At 38.0% G+C, this 23706-nt stretch overlaps 1 protein-coding gene across 7 annotated transcripts in view; it reads left to right on the forward strand.

Moving 5' to 3' along the window:
* Nucleotides 1-2174: 2174 nt before the first annotated feature.
* Nucleotides 2175-23706, forward strand: part of LOC101039020 (tubulin-specific chaperone cofactor E-like protein) — a 161607-nt gene continuing 140075 nt past the window's right edge. Inside the window, exons 1-3 of one of the 7 annotated variants that reach the window (XM_074400741.1) lie at nt 2177-2367; nt 23147-23219; nt 23476-23625. In XM_074400741.1, the coding sequence (XP_074256842.1) occupies nt 23493-23625 (133 nt within the window). In that variant the 5' untranslated portion in view covers nt 2177-2367; nt 23147-23219; nt 23476-23492. The other 6 variants (XM_003923587.4, XM_074400739.1, XM_074400738.1 and 3 more) reach the window with 6 other exon arrangements.

Here is a 23706-nt window from a genome sequence, read left to right on the forward strand (position 1 = left end):
AGGGAATTCCTATAGAATATATCATACAGGAAGATTTGTAAGTATAGAGCAACACAGTTTAATAGAACCTTCTGTGATAATGAAAATGTTCTGTACCTGCACGGTCCAACATAATAGCCACTAGCCACATAAGGTGATCAAACACTTGAAATGTGACTAGTGTCAGGTGACTGAGGAAATGAAACTCTAATTTAACTTAATTTTAATTTAAATAGCCACATGTGGCTACCAGACTGAACAGAGCAAATATAGAAGAGCAAACAGCAGCAAGAAATGAGGCTGGAAAAGTTAGCAGGGTCCAGATCAGGAAAAATTTTGAGAAGTACTTCAATAGTAATAGACTTTATCCTGAGATCCATAGAGACTTTTGAAAGGGTTTTAAGTTCCAGGGAATAACACAATCAGATATGGGTTTTAGAAAGATAATTCTAGCTATCTTGGGGAGAAAGATGGGAGATGGTTAGTGGAAAAACCAGGACTGTTCCAGCTTGTTAGTGGAAAAGCCAGGGTAGAGACATTGATCTTGTCTTTAGAAGTTTGTTCTATAAGGGGAAAGATGAGAAAAGGGGCAGAAAAATGACTGGAGGGTATCTCAGAGACACAAAGAAGTGTATAATCGACCACACCTAGTCACATACAATACTCACATATGTATTTATATACTTTGCACATAGTATTTGTTAACAGTAATGACCCATATTTCTTGCTTTTTTTTTTTCTAGTTTCTCACAGGCATGTAGCCTCTTAAGTATTTCTGGTGTCCCCAAAGAAACCTGAGCTCAGAAATAAGTCTGTCAATAGAGTATCCGTGCAGCATCCACCTTATACATTTTATTCCGCTCTTCTTGTGATCCTCACCACTGACGCTACTTTTGACTGTGGTCGTGCCAATGATCTCAGTGCTCCCAAAGCCAGAAATTCTCAAATTGCCAGAAAGGCACTCTGTTCTCTATGGAAGGGGAAGTAAAGTCCCCTGCTGAGAAACCTAAGATAAAATTCTTGGCTTATCATCCCCCTTATTCTCAGAGAATTTCTTTGTCCATGTCCTTCTGGCTTTTTTCCCCTATTAACCCTCTAAGCACTACCTGTGGGATATGACAAAACAAAACAAAATGACAAAAATAAGTCTCCAGGAACTGATGATGGTAGGCTGCTATTGGGTCTCTCCTAAATAATTTTGTTTCCCCCTTCTAGAAACCAACACAGACATACGCATGCACATTACATCCCCCATCTCTTCTCTGGCACACACCACACAAAAGCACAAACACTTTATGCACAAAGAAATCTTCATCTCCTAGCACTTCAGCTGACATTTTCATACAAGGCTGAATTTACTTCAGGATGAGCCAGCACCATGCCTATTCCATGTATGTTTCTGCAAAAGAAATGGACAAAGGAGTACATAGGCAATCACAGATCAACAGTCAGATATAACAATACTACGCATGGCATTGGAGCAATAGCGTGGCATAAAGTGAAGTACAGGGACCCTGGTGCCAGCCTCACTTGGATTCACGTCTCATCCTGGTCACATTTACTAACAGAGTGGTCTTGGACAGATCACTTGTGCACTCTGCATTTGTTTTCAATTCTGTAAATACCATCTCTTTGGAGGGTTGTACAAATTAAAAATAGCACATGCGCAGTTCCTGTACCTAGAAGGTGCTCAATAAATGAAAGCTGCCGTTACTATATTGGTGTTGGAAGCTCGGGATGCCACCTGTGAAGGGCGCATAGAAGGAAAGCCAGACTACCACCATATCCTGAGGGCTCCTCTAGCGTAGTTCCCTCATTTTGTGATTGAGGACACTGAAGCCAGGGACAGGAAGTGACTTGGTCCAGGTCACAAGCAAATCAGTAACAGAGCCAGGCCAAGATTCCAAGTCTATCTGGAAAGGTTACCCCCAGGGCTCCTTTCTGCAGCCCCTATCGTCCTCTGACACGACAATGTGTCCTCCCGTTCTGCCCCTGGGGATGTCCCCTCAGTAGACGGGCACGAGAAAGAGCAGATGAGATGCCTGTGGTGAAGCCCAGGCCAGCACAGCCATCCCTGTCGCCATGGCAACCCAGCTCCGTTGGGTAGGACCCGCTCCTCCGGCGCCCCCTCCCATTCACGCAGCGGACGTGACACGTGCGGCGGGGTCACGTGTTGTTGTTGGGCCGGGAAAGCTGCTTCCGGGTCAATGCAGGACACAGGGCTCCGGCGGCCAGATTGGGGGACTAGGTGAAGCGGAGCCGGGCCGGGGCCGGCCGGGACCAGGCCAGAGGCTGAGTGGCGGCGGCGGCAGCGGTGGCCGGGAGGGGGGAGGAGAGGCGCAGCCGGAGGAGCCGCCGCAGCAGCTCCCCCGCCTCCCGGGCTGAGGGGTGAGTGGAGCCGGGCCCGCCGGCTCTGCCGGGCTCTCGGGGCCCGAGGCGCTCTCCTCCGGAGCCGAGGCGCGGGGGGTGTCCCCTGCAGGGTGCAGGGATAGGACACTCGGGGAGGGACTGAGAGCCACACGGGGCCGGTCTCGAGCAGCTGTGGGGATGGGAGACCTGCCCTAGGGTTAGAGGGAGGATGGAGCCTGCCTGGCCTGGGCTAGGGCGGAGCAGGGAGGGTCCTGGGCTGGGCTGGGCTGGGCTGGGGGGCTGGCCCCGGGTTGGAGGAGGGCGTGCGGGGGAGCTTCCCCGGGTTCCTGGGAGAATCGAGGCGTCTCACCGTGCCCTATCGGGGGGGATGGGTAGATGCCTCTAAGCTGGTAGGAGAGGGAGACGTGTCTGGGACTGCTGGGGAAATAGGAAACTTGTCTCTGAACTACAGAATCCCAGAAAAGAGGACAGGTCCCCAGGGAGGTTTGCTGGGGGAAGGACGGGCATATCTAGGCTCTTGGGACATTAGGCCTGCTCTTACCAGGGGCGGATAAAAGGATGTGGTAATTGAATAAGGGCTTTTGGGAGAAAAGATTTGCTCCAAGGTTGGGAGACTGAGAACGAAGGGGTTGGGATAAGATGAGCACTGACAGGAGGGTACCCTGTCCTGGGATCTTGGGGGAAGTAAGGATCTGTGCGGAGCTTCTCTGTTGAGTTCTAGGTCCTCTAGTAGGAAGACATTCTGGGAATTGGTGAAGGGAGGAGATTTAATATTGTCTCTTCTTGGGACACAGTGATTCTAGAAGTTGTAGTTGAGGAAAGTTGGTTGGAAGTGTTGAACTGTATACAGTCAGTGGAGGAAGGAGGAGCTCTCCTCTGAGGGTTGCTAGGCTACAGAGAGTTTGTAGGCAACGCCTAGGGCTGTTGAGGGGAGCTGACAATGCTTTAAAGTCCAAATGCTGACTGAGCTGGGGCTTGTCCCTTATTCACTTCATGCTGCTGTGGAGCTCTTAGTTTCCACTAGTCTATCTTGAGCAAAGAGTATGAACAGGTGCCGAGGACTAAGGAAAACCTTCACCCTTTGGGTCCTGAGAAGCATTAAACCTAGATCTCTAGGGTGGTAGCTTTCAAACTTTAAAAAAAAAAAGAGAGAGAGAAAAGAAAAGAAAAGAAAATCATGCCTCACAGTAATAAGTACACATCTTACATTCTGATCTAGTACATACCTAGGTATGAAGGGAAACTTTCACAAAACAGTATTTACCCTTATTACATGTGATATGTTCTGCTAATTTCTGTTATATTCCATCCTCTTGCATTAAAAAAATGCTGGCTATTTACCAAATTGATGATTTGTGGGTCACAGCTTGCAGTTTGAAAAACACTGTTTCTGAGGCACATTTATTTGGCTTCAATCAGTGTCCTCATTCTGTAAGCTTCTAAAAATTAGGGATGATTCTAGGAAGATGAATTTTTTTTAGGAAAGGGAAGGCAGCTAGGTGCAATTGATTGCTTCAGTTTAGATGTTTATACCATGTAGCATATTTGACCTGTGTTTTCTGAAGTACCATAATCTTCACCTTAGATATCTTAATGTTGCCTGATCATTCGATTGATGAAATTTTGTATATACGTGCGTGTTTTAGTTTTCTTTGTCCTTTGCTGTGTCTGAGAAATATGATAGGCCTAGTTCCATTTAGTTGCTTTATCAGCACAACATAGTTAAAGAAATTTTATTTTACTGTTCCAGTGTTGTGAAGATACACTGATTTGCTTTTCTGCTATTTAAGAACATCCAAAATTCTTCTTACTCCAGTAATTATTATGATACACTTTTTGTTACATAATGAAAAATATGTGAAAATACACCATAAAATATACATCAAAGCCATACAGTTTGTGGCTTTGGTGTATATTTTAAACTTAATCATAAACCAAAGTATAACTTTGAATCAGTTAATAATTTAATTCCCCCTACAAAAATTTTAGGTGGGGTCCTTAGAAAAAATAGTATTAACTCATAATAAACAATGACTGCTGGTGAACAAAGTGGAGCCCTTCACGTAATGTTAAATGTTGTAATGTTAAAGTCCTTTGAAAAGTTGTTACACAGCCTATTACTCCAGGACATTGAGAGTCAAAGGATGTTGTCTAATTTCAGTAGGTACATTTACAGGGTATATATTTGAGACCAATTCAATAGTGTTTCTTTTTGTTGAGGATGAGTTCATATTACTTGTAACATAGAATTCAAAGACACAGTCATCAGGGCAGAATTACCCAAGTTAAACTTCATCAGTGGGGTCACATTCTTCATGAAATGCTTTATGAAAACATTCTATCATTTTCAAACTTTGTGTGTTATAAAATACATCTTTCTTGCTTTTAATTATTTATTGGGTACTGATAGAGGGGTTATGCTGGCATGTATCAGCCGTCCTTTAAAAATGACCTCTTAATCAGGGAAATATTTGTTTTAAAATACTTTAATGAATGTTTAAAGAAGATTCTCTTTTGTGGTAGGTGCTTGGAACGTTAAGGAAGATTCTTATTTATTTCATTTTTCTGGGAATCATGTGTACTTGTCAATAAACATTTATGGAGAAGTGACCCTGAGTGATTGTGTTTGCTTTTTAACAGTTTTTGTTTCTTCTTTGATCCTGACACTCTTGAGCATGTCCACCTGTAGCAGGCTCTTTTCCCCTTCTAAATTTTGCTTCCAAACTCCTTTGATTTTGAAAATCAGGTACTTATATTTGTTATATAATACTTTTTTTCTTTTCTTAGTGTGTGAACTGTGTGACATGTATGTTGGTTACTTAGAGGCTAATTTACTTAGTCCTGGGCTATGTTTTAACTAAGTGAACTCTTTATATATGTTGGGCCTGGTTAGCTGTATAAGAAGTAATACGAAACTGATAGTGATACAATTTGGGCTTCAAGGCTGAAGGAATAATTTATTTGCAATTGTTGCCTTTCTCCTACATGTGGTTAGTCATCAAGATTTATCATTTCTCCCTTTTTCATGCTACTGTTCTGACTTACTTCTTTGGGATTAGAATGGTAATAACTGGACAATTGCCATTGTCTGTTCCTTGTATAGCTTCATGAGAGTACTCTTCTAAAGAATATTGCTGTGATTATTCCATTTCCCTCCTTAAAAACCATTAGCTACTTTCTAATACAGGCACTGAATAAAGCCCATAGTGTTTAGCTTGACCATTAGGGCCTTCTGCAGCGTTTCTCTACTTTTTTTCTGGCATCTTCATTATACTCCTAAATGTAGTTCCTCTGCCTGCCAAGGCCTCTGCTCATGTACCTTCTTTTGTGTTTAAAATTATCCCTGGAAGTCTGCATATAAAATGTTCCCTTTCTTAATGAAATCCTACTCACTCTCGTTTCATTTCAGATGACCCCTCTTTGAAGTCTTTGTCACTTATGTTTGTCTGTACTACTTTTGCTGTATTGCTTGGTATTATTTGTGCACCGTATTTTTATCCCTTTTAGATTATAAATGCCTAGTGAACAGGAGGCTCAAATATCCCTGAATCACTAGGACATCTAGCACAGGGTCTACCAGAGCGTAGTTCATAGACCAGGTGAATCAGAATTGACTGAACATATTGTTAAAAATGTGGATCTGGCAAGGCATTGTAGCTCATGCCTATAATTCCAGCACTTTGGGAGGCTGAGGTAGGAGTATTGCTTGAGTCTGGGAGTCGAGGGCAACCTGGGCAATATAGGGAGACCCATCTCTATGAAAAATTTAAAAATTAGCTGGGCCTAGTGGTACATACCAGAGTCCCAGCTACTTGACAGGCTAAGGCCAGAGGATCACTTGAGCCCCAGAGGTTGAGGCTTCAGTGAGCTGTGATTACACCATTGCACTCCAGCCTGGGTAAGAAGAGTGAGGCCCTGTTTTTAAAAAAAAATAAAATAAAGCAGATCCCTGAATTTTAACCTAGACTTACTGAATCAGAATCTCAGGTGGAACCTAAGAATCCACATTTTTATCAAGCTGCTCAGATGATTCTTCATACAGTAAAAGTTAAAAGTTGCTGACCTAGCATGATGCTTTAAATCACAGTAGGTACTCAAATAATTTTTTAGCAAGTGATGTTAATAAACTGAGCAATATCATAGTTCAGCAAACTGGTTTAATTTTAAGCCCTTGAAGTCAGCCTAGATTTGAATCTTGTTTTGTCACTCACTGTCTCTGGGCCCATAACCTCTTTGCTTTGGTTTTCTGATCTGCAAAGTGGGACAGTAGTACCCCTTATAAAAGTGTTGTGATAGTTAAATGAGATAACACATATAAAACAACATAGTACATGACACATAGTAAACTCACAATAGATTTTATCTGCTGTCATGAAGATGCCCAGCACAACAGTGGTCACCGTAATAATTAATAAAACATGCTGAGGAGAGGTTCCAGGTCAGTCATTGTTAATAAACAAATTGCTCATATGGTTTTAAGAACTAAGGCTTAATATATTTTCTATTTTACATTAACAGACTGGCCCTGTGTGATGTTCAAAGTCATGAAGGTGCTTTGCCTTCTTTAGAAGAATTGGTATCAAATCATCATGTTAATTTTTTCCCCCTTCACCTCCCCACTGATGGAAGAATAAAGTGCAAACTTTTGAATGGTGAAACTTACCTTCTGGCCCTACCAATCCTTTACCTTCTAGCCATCCTCCCATGTATACTCTACCCCAACTGCACTACTCTCTCACTTTATTTTGCATCTCTCACTCATTCGTGTTTGTACACATGCTTTCCCCTTGTTTTCATCTAGTAAATTCCTGCTGTTGCAAAACTCAATTTTACATGTGATGACTGCCCTTAGTGAAGATAGTCACTCCCTCAGTGTCCTCAAAGTCCTTTGTCCATACTTATTATATATTACCTTTGTGTACATTTGTCTTCTGGGAGGGAAAACAATTTAATCCTGGCATGAAGTCTTACCTCTGCCATACAGGGATGTTGTTTGTTTATTTGATTCATATCAGCTTCCCCATTTATCTGAAATTCTCAGCTTTCACAATACTAACTAGTTTGTTTACCACTTATTACGTGCCAGGTACTTAACTAGATGCTTCAGAAACTTTATATCATGTAATCTTCACAATAACTGTGAAATAGCTTTTAACAGCTTCATTTTACAAGTGAGGAAGCAGGCATAGAGATAGGTAAGTAACTTTTTCAAATTACGCAGAAGGGTCATAAGTAAACTCAGAACTAACTGAAGACCATGCTTTTAATCACAGTGCTCTTCTAAAAATGAAATTTAAACAGGTAACACATTTCCCAAACTCAGGATCTTAAAGCTATGTGAGACTTTCATTAATCATTAATCATTCTTAGGAATGTGATCCATAACAAGTACTTTGTGAAAAGTATAATTTAAAACTGTCTTGGAATAAGGCTTTTCTGGTGATTTTCAAAATTTTTCTTTCTCCTCATTCTGCCATTGGCGAGCTTGATTTTCTTTTCACTGTCAGAAGGTGTTGCTTCATGTCTATTGAAAATAAAATTCACTTTTTCATTCATCCAGTGAGTATTTTTTGTCATATGCCAGGCACTGCTCTGTACAAAATTGAACTAGACTGTCAAATCCCTGCTTTTGTGGGACCTATTTTCTGCTGGAGAACAAACGCTAACCTAACGGATTATGATAACTGCTATAAAGAATGACAGAGGGTGAAGTGACCATGAGTGATGGTGGCAGTAGTGCTATTTTTGATGGAGTGGTCAGAAGCAGCCTCTTGGAGAAGGTGACATTTGTGTTTAAATTTGAGACTTAAACACTGAGATGAAGCAGCTCTGCCAAGAGACAGGAGAAGGGCAGTCCTGCAAATGCAGAGGCCATAGGGGGAAATCAGCTTGCCAAGTCTGAGAAGCAGAAAGCCACGGAGGCTGAATAGTGGGCTAGAAGAAAAGAATGGGAGGAAATGAGGTTAGAGACATAAACAACAGTCAGATTAAGTGAATCCTTGGCGACTATGATGAAGAGATTGGCTTTTATTCTGCATGTGAAGGGAAGCCGTTGGAGAGTGTAAAGGACATGATTTAACTTAAATTTTGAGAAGATCACTTGGCTGCTTTGTGGAGAATGAATTGTACAAGAGTCAAGAGAGACCAGGGTGGAGGCTAATGCAGACGTCCTGTTGAGAAGTTGATGGTGGCTTGAACAAGAATAAAGTAATAGATATGGACACAATAAAAATGGAATGGTTTGGATGTTGTATTGATAGGTCTTGCTGATTAGTTATGGGGGTATGAGACAAAGAGAAAAGTCAAATATAACTTCCAAGATGGGAGTGAGTGGAGGAGGAGCAGATTTGGAGAGGGAGTTTAGAGTTCAATTTTTGCTTTCCTAATTATACTATCTACTAGGATACCAGTATTCTGAATTTTGTGTTTATTCTCTACCTTTTCTTTACAATTTTTGCCATATATGTATGTGACCTTAAATGATAAAATGATAAATTTCCATGTTTTAAAATTTTGTATAAATGGAATTATACTGTATATATTCTTGTGATTTTTGTAACCCATTCAGCATTGTTTTATTTTCTGCCCTTTGTGAACAAATCAACATTGTTTTTTAAAGCCATTCATGTTGATGAGGAAGTAGGCATAATGAACTACCAGTTGTTAATTTCCATTGCTGTATAACATTTTATTTTATAAATATATTGTAGTTCACCCAATTGCCTGTTCTGAGATGTAAGGGCTTCTGCACTTCATCCATCCCAGACCCCCAGGATTTTTTCAGTTTTAAACAATGCTGTTGTTACGGACGTTCTGTGACTTGTTTCCTGGTGCTCAGTACAAGTTACTATACCAGTTCCTGCAGGGTTTATACTGAGAAGTGGAATTGCTGGATCATAGAGTATGTACATAGTGTTCAACTTTACTAGGTAGTAATAAATTACTTTCCAAGGTGTTTGTACTAATTGATACTTCCACTAGCGACATTTCCAGTTCTGCATTTTCTTCAATACTTGCTATTGTCAGAGTTTTTAAGTTTTGCTGATTTGTATAAAACGGTATCTCACTGAGGTTTTAATTTTTGTTTGGTAATTATTGAACATGAGCATCTTTTGCATATATTAACCATTTTAATTTTATCTTCTATTAAGTACTTGTTTATGTCTTTTGTCCATTTTCCTACTAGGTTGTTTACCTTCTTTTTACTGTTTTTAAGAATTCTCTGTATTAGTTACCTGTGTTGCAAGTATCTTTTTTTCCAGTTTCTGGCTTGTCTTTTCATGTTTTTAATGGCTTTTGACCATCAAAAATTTTTCTTTTCTTTCTTTCTTTCTTTCTTTCTTTTTTTTTTTTTTTTGTTAAACAGGGTTTTTGTTCTGTCATCCAAGCTGGAGTACAGTAATTTGATCTCTGCTCAGTGCAACCTTCACCTCCTTGCGATCCTCTCACCTCAATCTCCCAAGTATCCGGGACTTGTGACAGGCATATGCCACCATGGCCGACTGACTTTTTTTTTGTAGAGATGGGGGTCCTGCTGTGTTGCCCAGGCTGGTCCTGAACTCCTGGGCTCAAGTGATCCTCCTGCCTTGGCCTTCAAAAGTGCTGGAATTACAGATGTAAGCCACCATGCCTGGCCAAGTTTTTCATTTGACTGCTCAACTTTTTAAAAATGTATTTTAAATATGTTTGCTTTATAAAGTATTTCCCTAAATCAAGATCATAAAGTTCTTTTCCTATTAGACAAAATAGGAAACTATCTCCTTTCTTTCTCAAGGAAATAAAGTTTGCTTTCATATTTTATCTGGAGGTGAATTTTTTGGTAGGGATTCCATTTCGTCTTTTCCCAGATTGTCACTCACTGTCCTGGCACCACTTACTGGATCGCTGAATGTTTTTTCTGCTGATCTCTGTGCTGCTGCCTGCCATATTTACACGGGCATGTTTCTGGGCTCTGTTTTCTGTTTCGTTGGTCTATTTTTCCTTCTCCAGGCTTATTTTCTTCAACAGAATGCAGTTGATTCCTGTTATTCACAGTACTTTTATGTAAAGTTGTGATGAACAGTGAATTAGTGAATATTGTTACTCCTAGGGGAAATACAGGGTTGGGTTCCTGTGAGTCTCTGATCATAACATTTATGTCAAGTGATCAATAGATAATTTTGTTTTATATCAGTTTCTGTTTAAAGACATTTAATATATATCATTGATTCATTAACATTGAACTCACTGCAAACAGCCCTATAATTCACACCTGAATAAAGTGATCTAATTGTGTATTTTCTCCATAAGGCATATTAGAGCCTCATGCTTTAGAAACACTAGATGGCATTTCAACACTACCCTTGGGGACCACTTAAATAGTGAAATCACCAACAAAAAGCACAAAAATATGAAAAGCGTGGCATTAGATAGACCGTGGAAAGGACACTTGTTTATATTAAGAGGGCTGAAACAAGAAGGCACAGTGCCACGTTGTTCTACCTTAGCAGGGAACATACACGTTGAACAACTCGAATTTTTTGTCACTTTGTGATTATCTGTAAATGACCACGAAAATGCTGCAAGGGTTGATTTTGGGGTAACAAGTACCTTTTGGCAAGTAGGGAAATTTGCAGATAGGGAATTTGTGAAGAATGAGACTCAACCTATGAAATACTGGGAGAAAGATAGTTTTTTCTTCTTTAGGAAACTTAGCATTAGAACTTTCCCCTTTCTGTCATGTTTACACACATCTTTATAGCATTTTATTTTAAGAGAATAATGCAATGAATCTTTCAAATACTAAGTGTTCTGATAAATGCCATTATGTCAATAAAGAGACTTCTTTTTTGAGAATACCTTTATTATATTTATAATCGTTATTATTTAGTTCATAAGTAAATGCTTGAAGCACATAATTTTAAGAAAAAATTGCAACCCTTAAAATGTTGAAAACAAGTCTAAACTATTAAACCTTTATTATATGAGAATCGTATGGGGATCATATTTTCTCATAGGCATTATTAATAACTTAAGGCATGAGTTTTGTAAAGGCAAATAGCATTTTGAAGTTTGCAATTTAATTTTTGACTCTATTAGTCCCTCATTCATTTAGTGACCATTTCCTCATGAACATTGTTAAAGGATTCCAAGAAAAACATAAATGAAGATTATATACATCATAAATCAGATCTCCCAGTAAATGTATTTATTGAGACTTGGCTGCTTTATCCCTCACGATTTAAGATCCTCAAGTGAATTATTTGCATTCATTTGTTAAGTGCCAAAAGTAAGAATCAGGAATTGTGGACTTCACCTGTATTCATCTTTTTTTAATATAGCATACACTATATTTCTGTATTTTTCAAAAATGCTTATTTTGTAGTAAAATACACATAACATAAAAATGGTCATTTTAACCATTTCATAGTTCAGTGGCATTAAGTACATTCACATTGTTATGCAACCATCACCATCAATCGGCCTCAGAATTTCTTTTTCCAAACTGAAGCTTTGTACCCATTAATTAATAACTCCCCATTCCCCATGCCCTTGGCTCCTGACAACGACCATTCTGCTGTCTCCATGAACTTACCTCTCTAGTTACCCCATATAAGTGAAGTCATATACCATTTATTCTTTCATATCTGGCTTATTTCATTTAGCATCATGTCTTCAAGGTTCATATATGTTGTAGCATGTGTCAAAAATTTTTTTAAGGCTGAATAATATTCCATTGTATGTGTCTGCCACATTCTGTTTATCCATTTATCTACTTTTTGACTGTTGTGACTAATACTGCTGTCAACACTGGTGTACAAATGTGTGTTGACTCCTGCTTTCAATTTTTGGGTATATACCCAGAAGGGGAATTGCTGGGTCATATGGTAATTCTATGCTTAATTTTTTGAGGAACATCATATTGTTTTCCACACAGTTGTACCATTTACATTCCTACCAGCAGTGCACATGTATTAATCTTGAGTTACTGAGCAGCACCTATTGTTATGAAGTGTGGTATAAATTATTGGTATAAATTATTAACTCTTGCATATCAGTTGTAAGGTATAGTAGGGGTACAAAATCATATATTCAGTATTAAATCTATTGTAGTTGTGGTTTTTGCTGACTAATTTAACTTGTGGTAGTGGCAAATATTTCTGACTGAGACATGATGGCACCTCTTTTGGAATCTCTGTGGAGTAGATAAAATTATGTATTCTAGCAGTAGCTATGAAGAATTTTTGTTTCTAAAGTACTTTGATTTCAGAGTTTATTAATAAACCTACTTTTCATATTTCATAAAATATATTTGGTATGTACAATCAGAAGTGATTAGAAAACCTATTGATTGACACTTTTATGGGGTGTCAATTATATGCAAAGTTCCAGTATATGATAGATACAAAGAAGCATTAGGATATGGTTGTTACTCTCAAGAGCGATACAGTTTGAAAACACAAGAAAACACATGAAAGTTACATTGCTACACATGCAAAATAAGGGTATATTATTCAAAATGAAAAGAAGACATGCCGGTATGTGATTAATCGGCTACTGAATATTTCAGGCAAGATTAACATGAGCTTAAGTCTAAGGAAACATCACTATAGGGAGAGGTATCTGAAAAGGGCTTCATCTCTAACATATATTTTGAGTAGTGTGTGGAAGGATGCATAAAATTCAGATAGGTGAAGAGGTAAGGGCAAGCTCTTCCAATTAAGGAGGAATAGCATAAATGTCAGACATTTTTTACTGTGCCAAATCATTAATTGGCATTAATTTAGCATAGTCCTTGGACCTAAAAATTAGATTAAATCTACTTAACAAAAATTGCAAGTTAGTCTTCCAGCTGTAAGTTCAATTCATGCTATCATGTTCACTGAGCGGTGATGGTAGTAGTAACAGGGGCAGCAGGAGAAGTAATAGTAAGCTAATATTTATAAGTGCTTTTTATGTGCCAGGCACTGTGCTAACCACCCTTTACCAATATTATCTCCATTCATTCTTCTGTAACCTTGTGAGCTAGGGGTTACAGGCTACTACCCCTTCCTGTGAATGCGGAAAGGTAGACTTAGAGAACTTAAGTAACTGGCCCACAGTCATACAGAGTAGTGGAATCAGTCAGGATTCACATACCCAGAGAGTTTAGTTTTAGAACCAGCACTTATTACCATTGGGCAATATTGCCATAGCACTAAATGTAGAAGGGGCTAGCGAAAAAAAAATGTAGATTTTTCTTTTCTTAATGATCTGCAAACTTTTTCAACCTTTATGCGTGATTGATATTTTAAGATTCTGGCAATCCCTGGTTATTAGGGTGGTTTGTAAACTGCTCTGGAAGGCTGTAGAGTGATGAACTAGTGATCTGTTCCTAATGAGGCTTTTACTTAACATGATGGCTTCTGTAGCTGCTCAAGAGCACAGATAATGGGGGTAATCTTTCTGTAAACAGCTGAGTAATGACCTTAAACTTGTGTGTTCACAGTGGAAAGAAAATGTGCATATACAATTTTCTTCTGATGAAACCTAATGTATTCAAGAAAAAAAAAAATCTTCATTGCTTTTTGGAAGGATGGAAAAGTTGGGAATAATTTTTCCCCTTGATGATTAGACCAGTCAGTACTGCTGCTTAGCTTTTTGGTTCAGTTACTTTAATGTGGTTACAAGAGGAATTTTGGCTGTAATGGGTTTCATATATTTTTGTAAGTTATGTTTCCATGTCTTGTGTGTCATGTTGTATACTGTTGACATGAAATACTCCTTTTTTGGTAAAGATGGCATGGCTTAGCAGATTAAGGCTACAGAAAGTATGACTTAGCATGCTGGTAAGGCCACAGAAAGCCAAGCAAGTCACCTCAGTTTCGTATCCTGTAAATAGAGATAAGTTTTTCTGTTTCAGAGAGTGGTTTTGGAAAATTACTAGGCTTTAAAATGATTGCTAATCTCAGTGTGGGGACACTTAGTTTGGGAACATCAGTTCAAGAGTAAATGTATCTAATCCTGCTTTGAATAAATGCAACTTTAGAGCCTTGGAATTTTACCAAAATCGAATCTGGGCCAAATAGAAAGGTAGGAGTAGATGTAAATTTGTTTGTAAAGGAGTTGGGTGTGTCTGTGGTAGAGCAGAGTGAGGGTGGAGGGATGGGCAGGATGGAACTCTCCTTGGAAGCCCTTAGAATGAAAGTCAGTGAATGTTAAACGTTTTTTGTTGTTTTTGTTGCTGAAAGTATATGCAAAGTGCTTTTGTCTTATATTTCAGAATGTCTAATTTAATAGGGATATATACAGTTGGTTTAAACCAACACTTTTGGAAGATGAGAGGCTATGGAAATGTAGAAAGAAGTGATTAGAAATATCACAGAAACAGGTACTTCAGTCTAAATAGTAGTATTGTCTTAATTTTTTTCCCCTCATATTTCTCATCAAAATTATGAAATTCTGGGGCTAGTGTATTTGGATCAGAAATTTCAAGGGTTGTGTTTATGTGTGATGGATTACAAGCATGAGAGTTAGTTATAGCTGCTAATGTGCAGTTGTAGATGAGAAAAATTTGTCTTTGTTCAGCATCTAAAAGTGCCTTATATGCAATATAGTTCTTTAGTAGAAAATATAGACAGCTCTGAAGCTGTACTTCTCACTGATAACATAGTCACAGTTTTAGATATCTTTGTCACTAATAACAATGAAATAAAGAATTTTTGATAGGTATTTTAATGTTTGTGTTACTTTTAAGGAGAAGTGTAGTACTATGATAAAAGAAGACAGTGGTAGTGGCTGATAGCATAATTAAAGGAGTGTTCAGGAGTCCAAATTCACATTTCATCTGGCAGTGTTGGATTTTAAAAAAACCTCCTACCAAGAAAGGTTGATGTGCTACATGACTACATTTGCGTATAGTGTAGTATACAGTTGAGAGACTTTGAGACATAGGGTGGTTCTTAGTAGGGTGTGAAATCGTGGTGGCATGGTGTGTTATGATAAGGGCTTTATCAGCTACACTCATTTTGCTTTTACAATACTTAGAGTTAAGTTAGTGAATTGGCTAACTAAAATTCTACAGAATAGTGCTAAAATTATTAGAATTACTTTATTTTCCTTTTTATCCGAAGAGAGCATCTACTTAGCTATATTACACAATGCTCAAGGGTAAAAACTGAGATAGAATCACAGGTATAGGCACTTCAAAATAAATGAAATTGGAAATGCCACACAGAATGAAACCATTCAGCCTAATTATGCTGACTTGGTCAATGTCCCGGAAGTGTTTATGTAGGAGAGATAGCTGTCATTGATGACTTCAGCTCCAAAAACTTATTAGCGGAATACTTTATAAACCTTAATAATCATTAGGTAGATATGCACTTACTGACATGGAAAGTTTTTCATGGACTATTTAGCCAAAAGACAGGTTATAAAACTGTATATCTAAAACTATACATCTAATCTTTGTGTAAAAAAATATATATCTACATAGCATGGAAAAAATGGTCTGGAAAGATACACACTCTGAGGTGCATCCTCAGGCTTCATGTGCTTGCTAAATCTAAACCAAGGTCTCCTGGTGTGAATGTGGCTCTAACTATGCTTCAGATATGAAAGACTTTTGATAATATTTATTTATATGGTTAGCTTAGCTAATAAAAAGGGAAACTGCCTGGTGAGGTTACTGGTTTTGCCATTGTTGTTGCTTACTTATTCTTAATTGGAAATTGTAAAAAAAATTCAGAATGAACATTGTACTTTTTTAAAAGCAAATATTTAGAAAAATGCTAGTTAGTAGACCTTTATTCATTGATTTATTTCATCTTTCCTGGAGGGAAAAATATATAACAGATACATATGCTTTTCCAGAATAAGAAAAAAGACTTTTTCCAGAATAAAAAAAAAGACCTTTTCCAGTCTTTTTGTGAATACTCTTATGCTGAAGAGCAGAAAGACTGCTTTAGAAAACAAAACAAAAATTCCAGCTACCTAAAATGTCTAAGAATCTGGCAGAGTTTGCATACAGTGGAGAACTGTTCAAAAGAAGAAAGTTTTTTGGAGATAAGGTTAGAAGAAGATTCCACAAAGTGAAAGTTTAATGGGCTTAAAAAACAAAACAAAATCAAAACTTGCAAAAATTGAGAAAGGTAGCCAGGAGATTTTCCTCCTCTGGCTTTATTTTCTTAGTTTTTGCTGACCTCCTCTCATCCCTTCCAAATTCAGGTTAAAAAAAACAAACAAACAAACAAAAAAAAACAAAACAAAACAAAAAAACAAATCTTTCTTAACCCTTGGTTTTTTCCACCGTCTCACCTCATTCACTTTCATTTAAGCCTCTTAAAGGTATGATTGCTACTCTTAGTCTCAGCCTATTTACTGTACTCACTATTCTATGATTTCTACTTCCCTGACTGTACTGGAAGTGCTTTTCCTAAGGTAAACAAACTCCTCATTGCCCAGTCCTTTACTGATTTTTGAATTCTCATTTTTGACCTCTCTGTATTCTACATAAATAACAGTAACCCTCATCCTTGCACTCTAGTCACAGTAATCTCTCAGAATTTTTCTTTTTTATCTTTGTAGGATAAAGTCTAGCCCAAGAAAGGTCAGTCATGACCTTACTGACCACTGTCACCTCCACAGTTGAATCTCCTGTCTTCCCTACCTGCCAAAACACGTTTTATGTTTCAGCAGTACAGTTGAGAACCCTTGTTTTTGGTCTCTTGTGCTTGCTCATGTGCTGTTGTTTCCTGTGCCTGGAATGCCATTCCCCACCTTGTCAGCTAATCTTCATCTTTCAAAATGGCTCAGGATTTATGTACTTCCTTGATCACACTTCTGAAAGTTAATTACTGCTTATGTTTAATTCACTGTTTCTTGTCTGGTTTATTTTAGGTATGTGTTATCTCATTTATTTTATTCTAGACTGTGGATGCCCTAGGGGCAGAGTGTGGATTTTATTCATTCTCACTTTCTTTAGTGGTTAGCATAGTATTTGGCATAGATTTAGCATCTGGTACATGCTTGTTGAACTGAAGTACATGGAACTAAGCTCTGTGAAGGCACACATTTTAAAAATAAATGAATGGGCAAATAAGCCTAATTGGGAGAATTTGTTAAGGTATGAAAATGAAAAGAGATGGCAGAGAAAACTAAATATATTTGTTGTCTGCATTTTTACTAAATAATTGGTAAGGAAATTCTCATTCTCAAGTTACCTTATGAAGAAAGCAATTACCCAAGTGGATAGCAAATCACTAGAATGAAATGTCATCTGACCAAAGGAAGTTACAGGTGAAATTGTGGAGACTTTGGCAAATTGTTTACCTGAAGTTCTGTTTTCAAAGAGTGGTAGCAAAATATTGGCAGGTAGCTTTTAGAGTGTAGTTTTTTCTGCCCTTCTCTGATGAATAGATGTGGTTGATTTGTTGTATACGAAAAGGTCCTTGTCAAATAACTGAAAGTAATTTTAAACTACTTGGGAGTATTTTCCTTTTCTCCATTTCTGTGAAAGCTATGAAAACTTCTTGAAGATTTGGCTGCATCCTAAATCAATGCACATTTTGAATTATTGTGATTTCTTTTTCAAAAGCACAAATCAGTTTCTAGCTATCTACTATTGTAGTAGCTTGAAACCTGCAGGAACGGCTTCTGCAGGAAGCACTTCTCTTTCCTTTTTAAATCTCTACAGTCCGAGGTGACAGGGAGGCCTGAATCTCCCAACCATCTTAAGGCATCACACCTCCTTAGCTTGTGGCTCCAGAGTCAGAGTAATTTGGGTAAAATTTGGTTAATTTGGATGAAAGATTTGGGTAACTTGTAGGAACACATTTAACTTGGCTAGCAAAGTAAGTGGAACTGTGCAAGCCTGAGGTATTCTTCCAGCCCTTCAGTACACCCCATAGTGAAGCTTTTGCTTTGACCTGTGAAAGCCATGGTGAAGAAGGGCAGAATGCTGCCGTGGCCTCGGCAGCCTACTCATCTTCATCTCATTCCCTCCTCTTAGTTTTTGCTTCTCAGGCTTGGATGTATTTTGTTTCTGCTTGCTTTTTCTGTGCTGATACTGTTTCACAAAATTATGTTTCTGTTTAGCCATCTATTTCATTTCTCATTTCTTCCTCACTCCCCAGTTTCCTTAAAAATAATATTTTATATTCTACATACCCAAATTCCAATTTGGAATTTTAAAAATAGAAACATTATGATAATGAAGACATTAAAAAACGCTTTGACAAATGATTAGATTATTTCCAGGTATGTTACTTAAAAGCATTTTACATTTCAAAAAGGTGATGTATGTACATGGTGAATTCAAGTGGTTCAAAAGGGTAAACACTGGAAAGCAAATCTTTCCACTCATATTTCTCATTTCTTCTCTCTAGAGTCAACTGCCGATACTACTTTTATTCATTTCTATTTTATCCTTCCGGAGATAGTCTATGCATATACAAGCAGATAAATCTATTTTTATAAGATTTTAAATGTATATTTTGGCACTCTGTTGGGTACTTTTTATATCTTTTGGAATTAGTGAGTGAGGCTGGCAGTATTCATACTTTATGAAGTATATTACTCTACATTACTTCTTTGTGAAATAAGTATTGACCTTGGCATACTTATTACACAAAAGGATCTATCTTAGGTTTCCCAGTATTAGTGGTCAGACACGGCCTACTTTCTGTTTTCAGTTGTGTTGAGCTTCTTACTAATTTTGACCTAACCCTTTTATTGGGAACATAAAGTGCAAATTGTTTGTGTACTTAACCTCAATAGTGGTTAAGGGTACTTAGGTGACTGGATGTTCTGTTCTGATTTTAATGTAATTGGCAAAAGTGTACTGAACACCTTATCCTCCAACTCATACATTATCTTGACTTTTTCCACACACTTTACAAGAGTGTATTATAGTCAGGATCTTGAGGCACAAATGAATTGAGATTTTCACAGGCCCACTTTACAACTTAGTAATGGAACCAAGCAATATCACCAGAGATCCCTGGCTCTCTGGCTTTCAGCACTACTTCAGAACAGTTTTACAAATGCATTAGAACTCTGCCAGCTTTAGACATAGTCTGATGTAATTTGACACCTGTTATTTCCAGAATGTCATAGGTTACCCTCCCACCCCACAAAAACCTTTTAAAGGCTCTAGTTAAAGATCTTTTTCCATCCAGTATTTCCTCATTTTTCAATCTGTTTGGTTTTCAGCCTTTTTTCCCACCTACTGTTCCTCCTCAGACTGCCCGAACAGATTTTGAATAGAGTGACATTACCAATCCGTTTCACAATCTTAATGTTCTAATTCAAACTCTATGTATTAATGTGTACCCATCTGCATTTCTGGAAAGTTAATCCAATCGTGTATCCTGGGAAATGACCAATGAAGGCACTTGGTGTTGCTTTTCAGTCTTAAAAAAAAAGAAGTATTTTTAAAAAAATCCTATTTGGAAGAGTTCTTAACAGCATGGGACTATGAAGAAAAACTTTTAAGTTCCCACGTTTGCTTGCTCACTAGCACTTTAACATGAATACATTTTTCCTACCATCCCTTGGTTTCTCTGTATTTAAATTGTATATACAGTTATTGCCCTGGAACTGTATAAGTTTGAGTTTAAGTGGTTCTGAAGCCTCCAGATAAAAGGTGCTGCTTAAACTCAGTGGTATTATTTTGACGGTGACAGTTCACCCCTCCACACACTTTTTATTCTTTTGAAGTGCTGATTTTATGGGAGACAGCAGTGTAACTCCTTTGGCTTTTTGTTAAAAATTTCTAAAACTTCTGTTGGCATTCTGCTTGAGACAGGTCTTTTTGATGATACTGATGGTGCCTGTTGCTAGTGGCATAGTACCTGCTCTGTGTTGTCTGCTGTTGGTGGTGAGGCGTTTACACTGAAAAAGCACTTTTCAGCCTGAAGTTCCCAAAGCCCTAGATGAACACAACACCTTTCAATTTTGACACACTCAGTGTTGGAATAGAGGGCAGCTGCTGTGTAGACAGTTAACACTGTGTAGATAGAAAGAAAAACTGTTTTGTACTAAAACACACTCTATCCTTCAGCTTACAAATGGGAATCTTGAGCAGTGGGCAGCCCTCTATTTTCAAGGTCATTTTACTCATTATGAAATAGATTCCATTTACCAGGAAAATCTTTGTTTGGTGGATGGGCATGTGCTCAGTGAGCATCTCCTATGTTCTAGGCATTTGTGAATTGCTTCCACAAAGTCCAGTAAATCATGTCCTGATAGTAATTTAGTAAATGAGCCAAGCTTAACAACCACTTTTATATTCATGGTTTTTTCAAATTCTTATTACAAACCTGAGAGGAAAGTTTAGGCCATACATAAGTGAGACAATTAAGGTAGAGAGAGATTAGATAACTAGCCTATGGTTTACCCTGCTAAGGAAAGAGCTTCAATTTCCTATGTCCATGTGCTTTCTGTTATACTACAATTTCCTCTTATAATTAACATTGATAGATTTGAGAACTTTACAATGGCCCTGTAATCCAGATAGTGTATTTATACATTTTAGGGCTCTATAGCAACCCTGTAATCCAGATAGTAGAGGTGTTAATACCTTATTTTATAGTTGAAGACATTTGAGATACAGTGACTTGCCTGATGGCACAAAACTATGAAGTAGTCAGAACTGGGTGGGATGTAAACCTGCCTTCCATCCTGAATTATCTTACCTTTCTTCTCAGCACCTGAGAGGCTAGTGGTTTTAATACTCGGCAACATTTATCAAACTGTTCCCATGATGCCTGATGCTATCAGTTGTTACTGAAAGAAATAGGATTACACAGTTCCACTCCCCTTTATAATATAATGGTAGAGATAAGATAATCACATAAGAAAAATACCTAATGTTCATTATAATTAAACAGTATAAGCAAAAAGTAAACCAGTAACTATAGTGAAGCAAATATGTCACCACTAATGGGAAACAATTTGAAGTATTATCTGGCTAGTATCACACAGCCTTCTGAGAAGCTTTTCAGTGCTCATTCCTGCTAGTTTCTTCTGGGACAAAGCACGGGTAGTGATTTTTCAGCCTCTTCAGGGCTACTGGCTTATTCCTTGTAATCTATAACCTTGTTTGGGTCTCTCTTGTTTTAAGATATGAAATCTTGACAGTTGCTCCAATTCCCTACTCTCTTTTATTCCTGTCTACCTTATCATCCCCATCTTCCTTCTCCACTTCCAGCAAAACTTCTCAAAATATTGGCTAAACACTCCACTGTCTGGCTGTTTTCTTTCTTTTTCTTCATGACTCTGCTTTCTCTGCCTGTCCCTTAAATATCAGTGATGATTGTCCTTCTGTTCTTATTCATAAGATTTTATATATCATAATGATGTCCACATCTTCCATCTTTAGCTCGCCTTTTCCACCCATCTTCATATTGTTTCCCGGGATCTTCCACAGGCACTTCAAGTTGAAGATGTTTATAGTGGAATTCATTATTTTCTTCTGTAAAACAGGCTCTGTTCCTGCTTTCTTGTTAGTTAATGGTATCACCAGTCACCTGGTCACCTGAACTAGAAACCTGGGAGTCATTTTTGACTTTGCCTTCTCCCTTAGCCCCTGTAATTTCTGAAAAGCTTGCTTTTTAACGTGACTGTGAATCTGCCTCTGCTTTCTATTTATTCTACTACTGAATCATTTCAGACTCTCTCCTGATTTTTGCAGTATCTTCCTAACTGTTCTCCCTGCCTTTAGTCTTGTTTCCCTCATATTCATCAGCTCCGTAATTGCCAGGATAAGTTTTCTCTAAAAATTAGTTGTTGTATTCCCTTCCTTAAAACCTTTTAGTTTTTTCCATTTCCTGTGGGATAAAGTTCAGCCTCCTTATGTGGTGTACAAGATCTCCTCTGAGGTTCCTATATAGGTGCTCCTGATGATGTCTACCATTGCCAGGCTGCTTTGGCAACATCAGATCTTTTGTGCATACTCACACATATCATAATACATTTTTACTACTGTTTCTTTTCTTATTATGTCCCTTCTTCTCTGAATACCCTAAAGCCTCTATATCTTTCTCGCTTCTGATTATTTTAGTAAAAGAGCCTGATACCTAATCGTTGAAATTACAAAAGTCAATTGTAGCTGCCCATATTTTGGTTAATATTTAATATGGATCATAGCCAGCCCCTTAAGTCTGAGGTAAAGGTTGTCAGAAGTTAGCATGTTGTTTAATATAACCTGTTTTAATGTGAGCATGAGCATTTCTCAGTACTCATCTTCTCAGATGCTGGAGTCATTCAGTGTTTGGACCCTTAGCTGGTGCTAAACAGAAAGGTCCCTACCCAAACGCAGAACCAAAAGAGATGACATTACATATTATTTAGGATTAGCTTCAGTTGTAGGTAACTAAAAATTTGAAAAGAATGATGACTTAAACAAAATAGGTTGTTTACCTGTCACCAAAATTCCCGGAGATATGTACCAGTGTGGCAGCTCAGTTACATGAAGTCCTCAAAGATGCAGAGCCCTTACAGCTCTTCATTCTACTTTTCTTAGGGTATATTCCTTGGGTTCATTGTCTGGTGGCATTAGTTTTCTAGGCAACCGATGGAGGAAAAAACAAAGAAGGAGGGCAAATGGCACACTCTGGTCATCTTTTAAGGATGACTCCTAGAAGCTGCCATAGAAGACTTGGTTTCTATCCCATCAGCTAGAACTTAGCCAGCACTTATTCCTAAATATAGTTATCCAGATATACAGTTAAATATTCTTTTACTATGGAAGAAGATAATGCATTTTGAGGGACAGATATTAAAGGATTCATCCAGACCATTTAGCCTGATGTTCAATTTGTATGTTCTTTTTCAGACCTGTCTCCAATTACTTATCCACATGAATCCTCTGCACCAGCTAAAAGCTTTCTCATTGCCGTTGGTTGGAAGTAATCACTCCTCTCCTAAATCTTGTAATACTTTTCATCTGTATTGCAGATATCATATGCTCAACTGTTATTGCTGTCATTTGTCTATATATGTAGCTTCCTTAAGCTGTCACCACAGTGTATGTTTCTAGGGTCAGTGACCAAGTATTATATGTCTTGCAATGCCTAGTCCTAGTACTTTATAGATAATTCGTTTTCAGTAGATACTACTTATATGCGTAAATAAATAATTTGATGATTTCTTGGTTTCTTGTAGCATTTTAAGAAAGAAATATGGATCAACCTAGTGGAAGAAGTTTCATGCAAGTATTATGTGAAAAATATAGTCCTGAAAATTTTCCTTACCGCCGTGGCCCGGGGATGGGAGTCCATGTCCCCGCCACACCTCAGGGCTCTCCTATGAAAGGTAAGAAAGATGGTACCTAAAACACTTACATTCTGGAGCTTACTAAGGATGTTAAATCGCAATGTTGCCTTGTGTACAAAT

This window comes from Saimiri boliviensis, chromosome 6 (genome assembly GCF_048565385.1).
Source record: "Saimiri boliviensis isolate mSaiBol1 chromosome 6, mSaiBol1.pri, whole genome shotgun sequence".
In the NCBI taxonomy this organism is placed as follows: Eukaryota; Metazoa; Chordata; class Mammalia; order Primates; family Cebidae; genus Saimiri; species Saimiri boliviensis.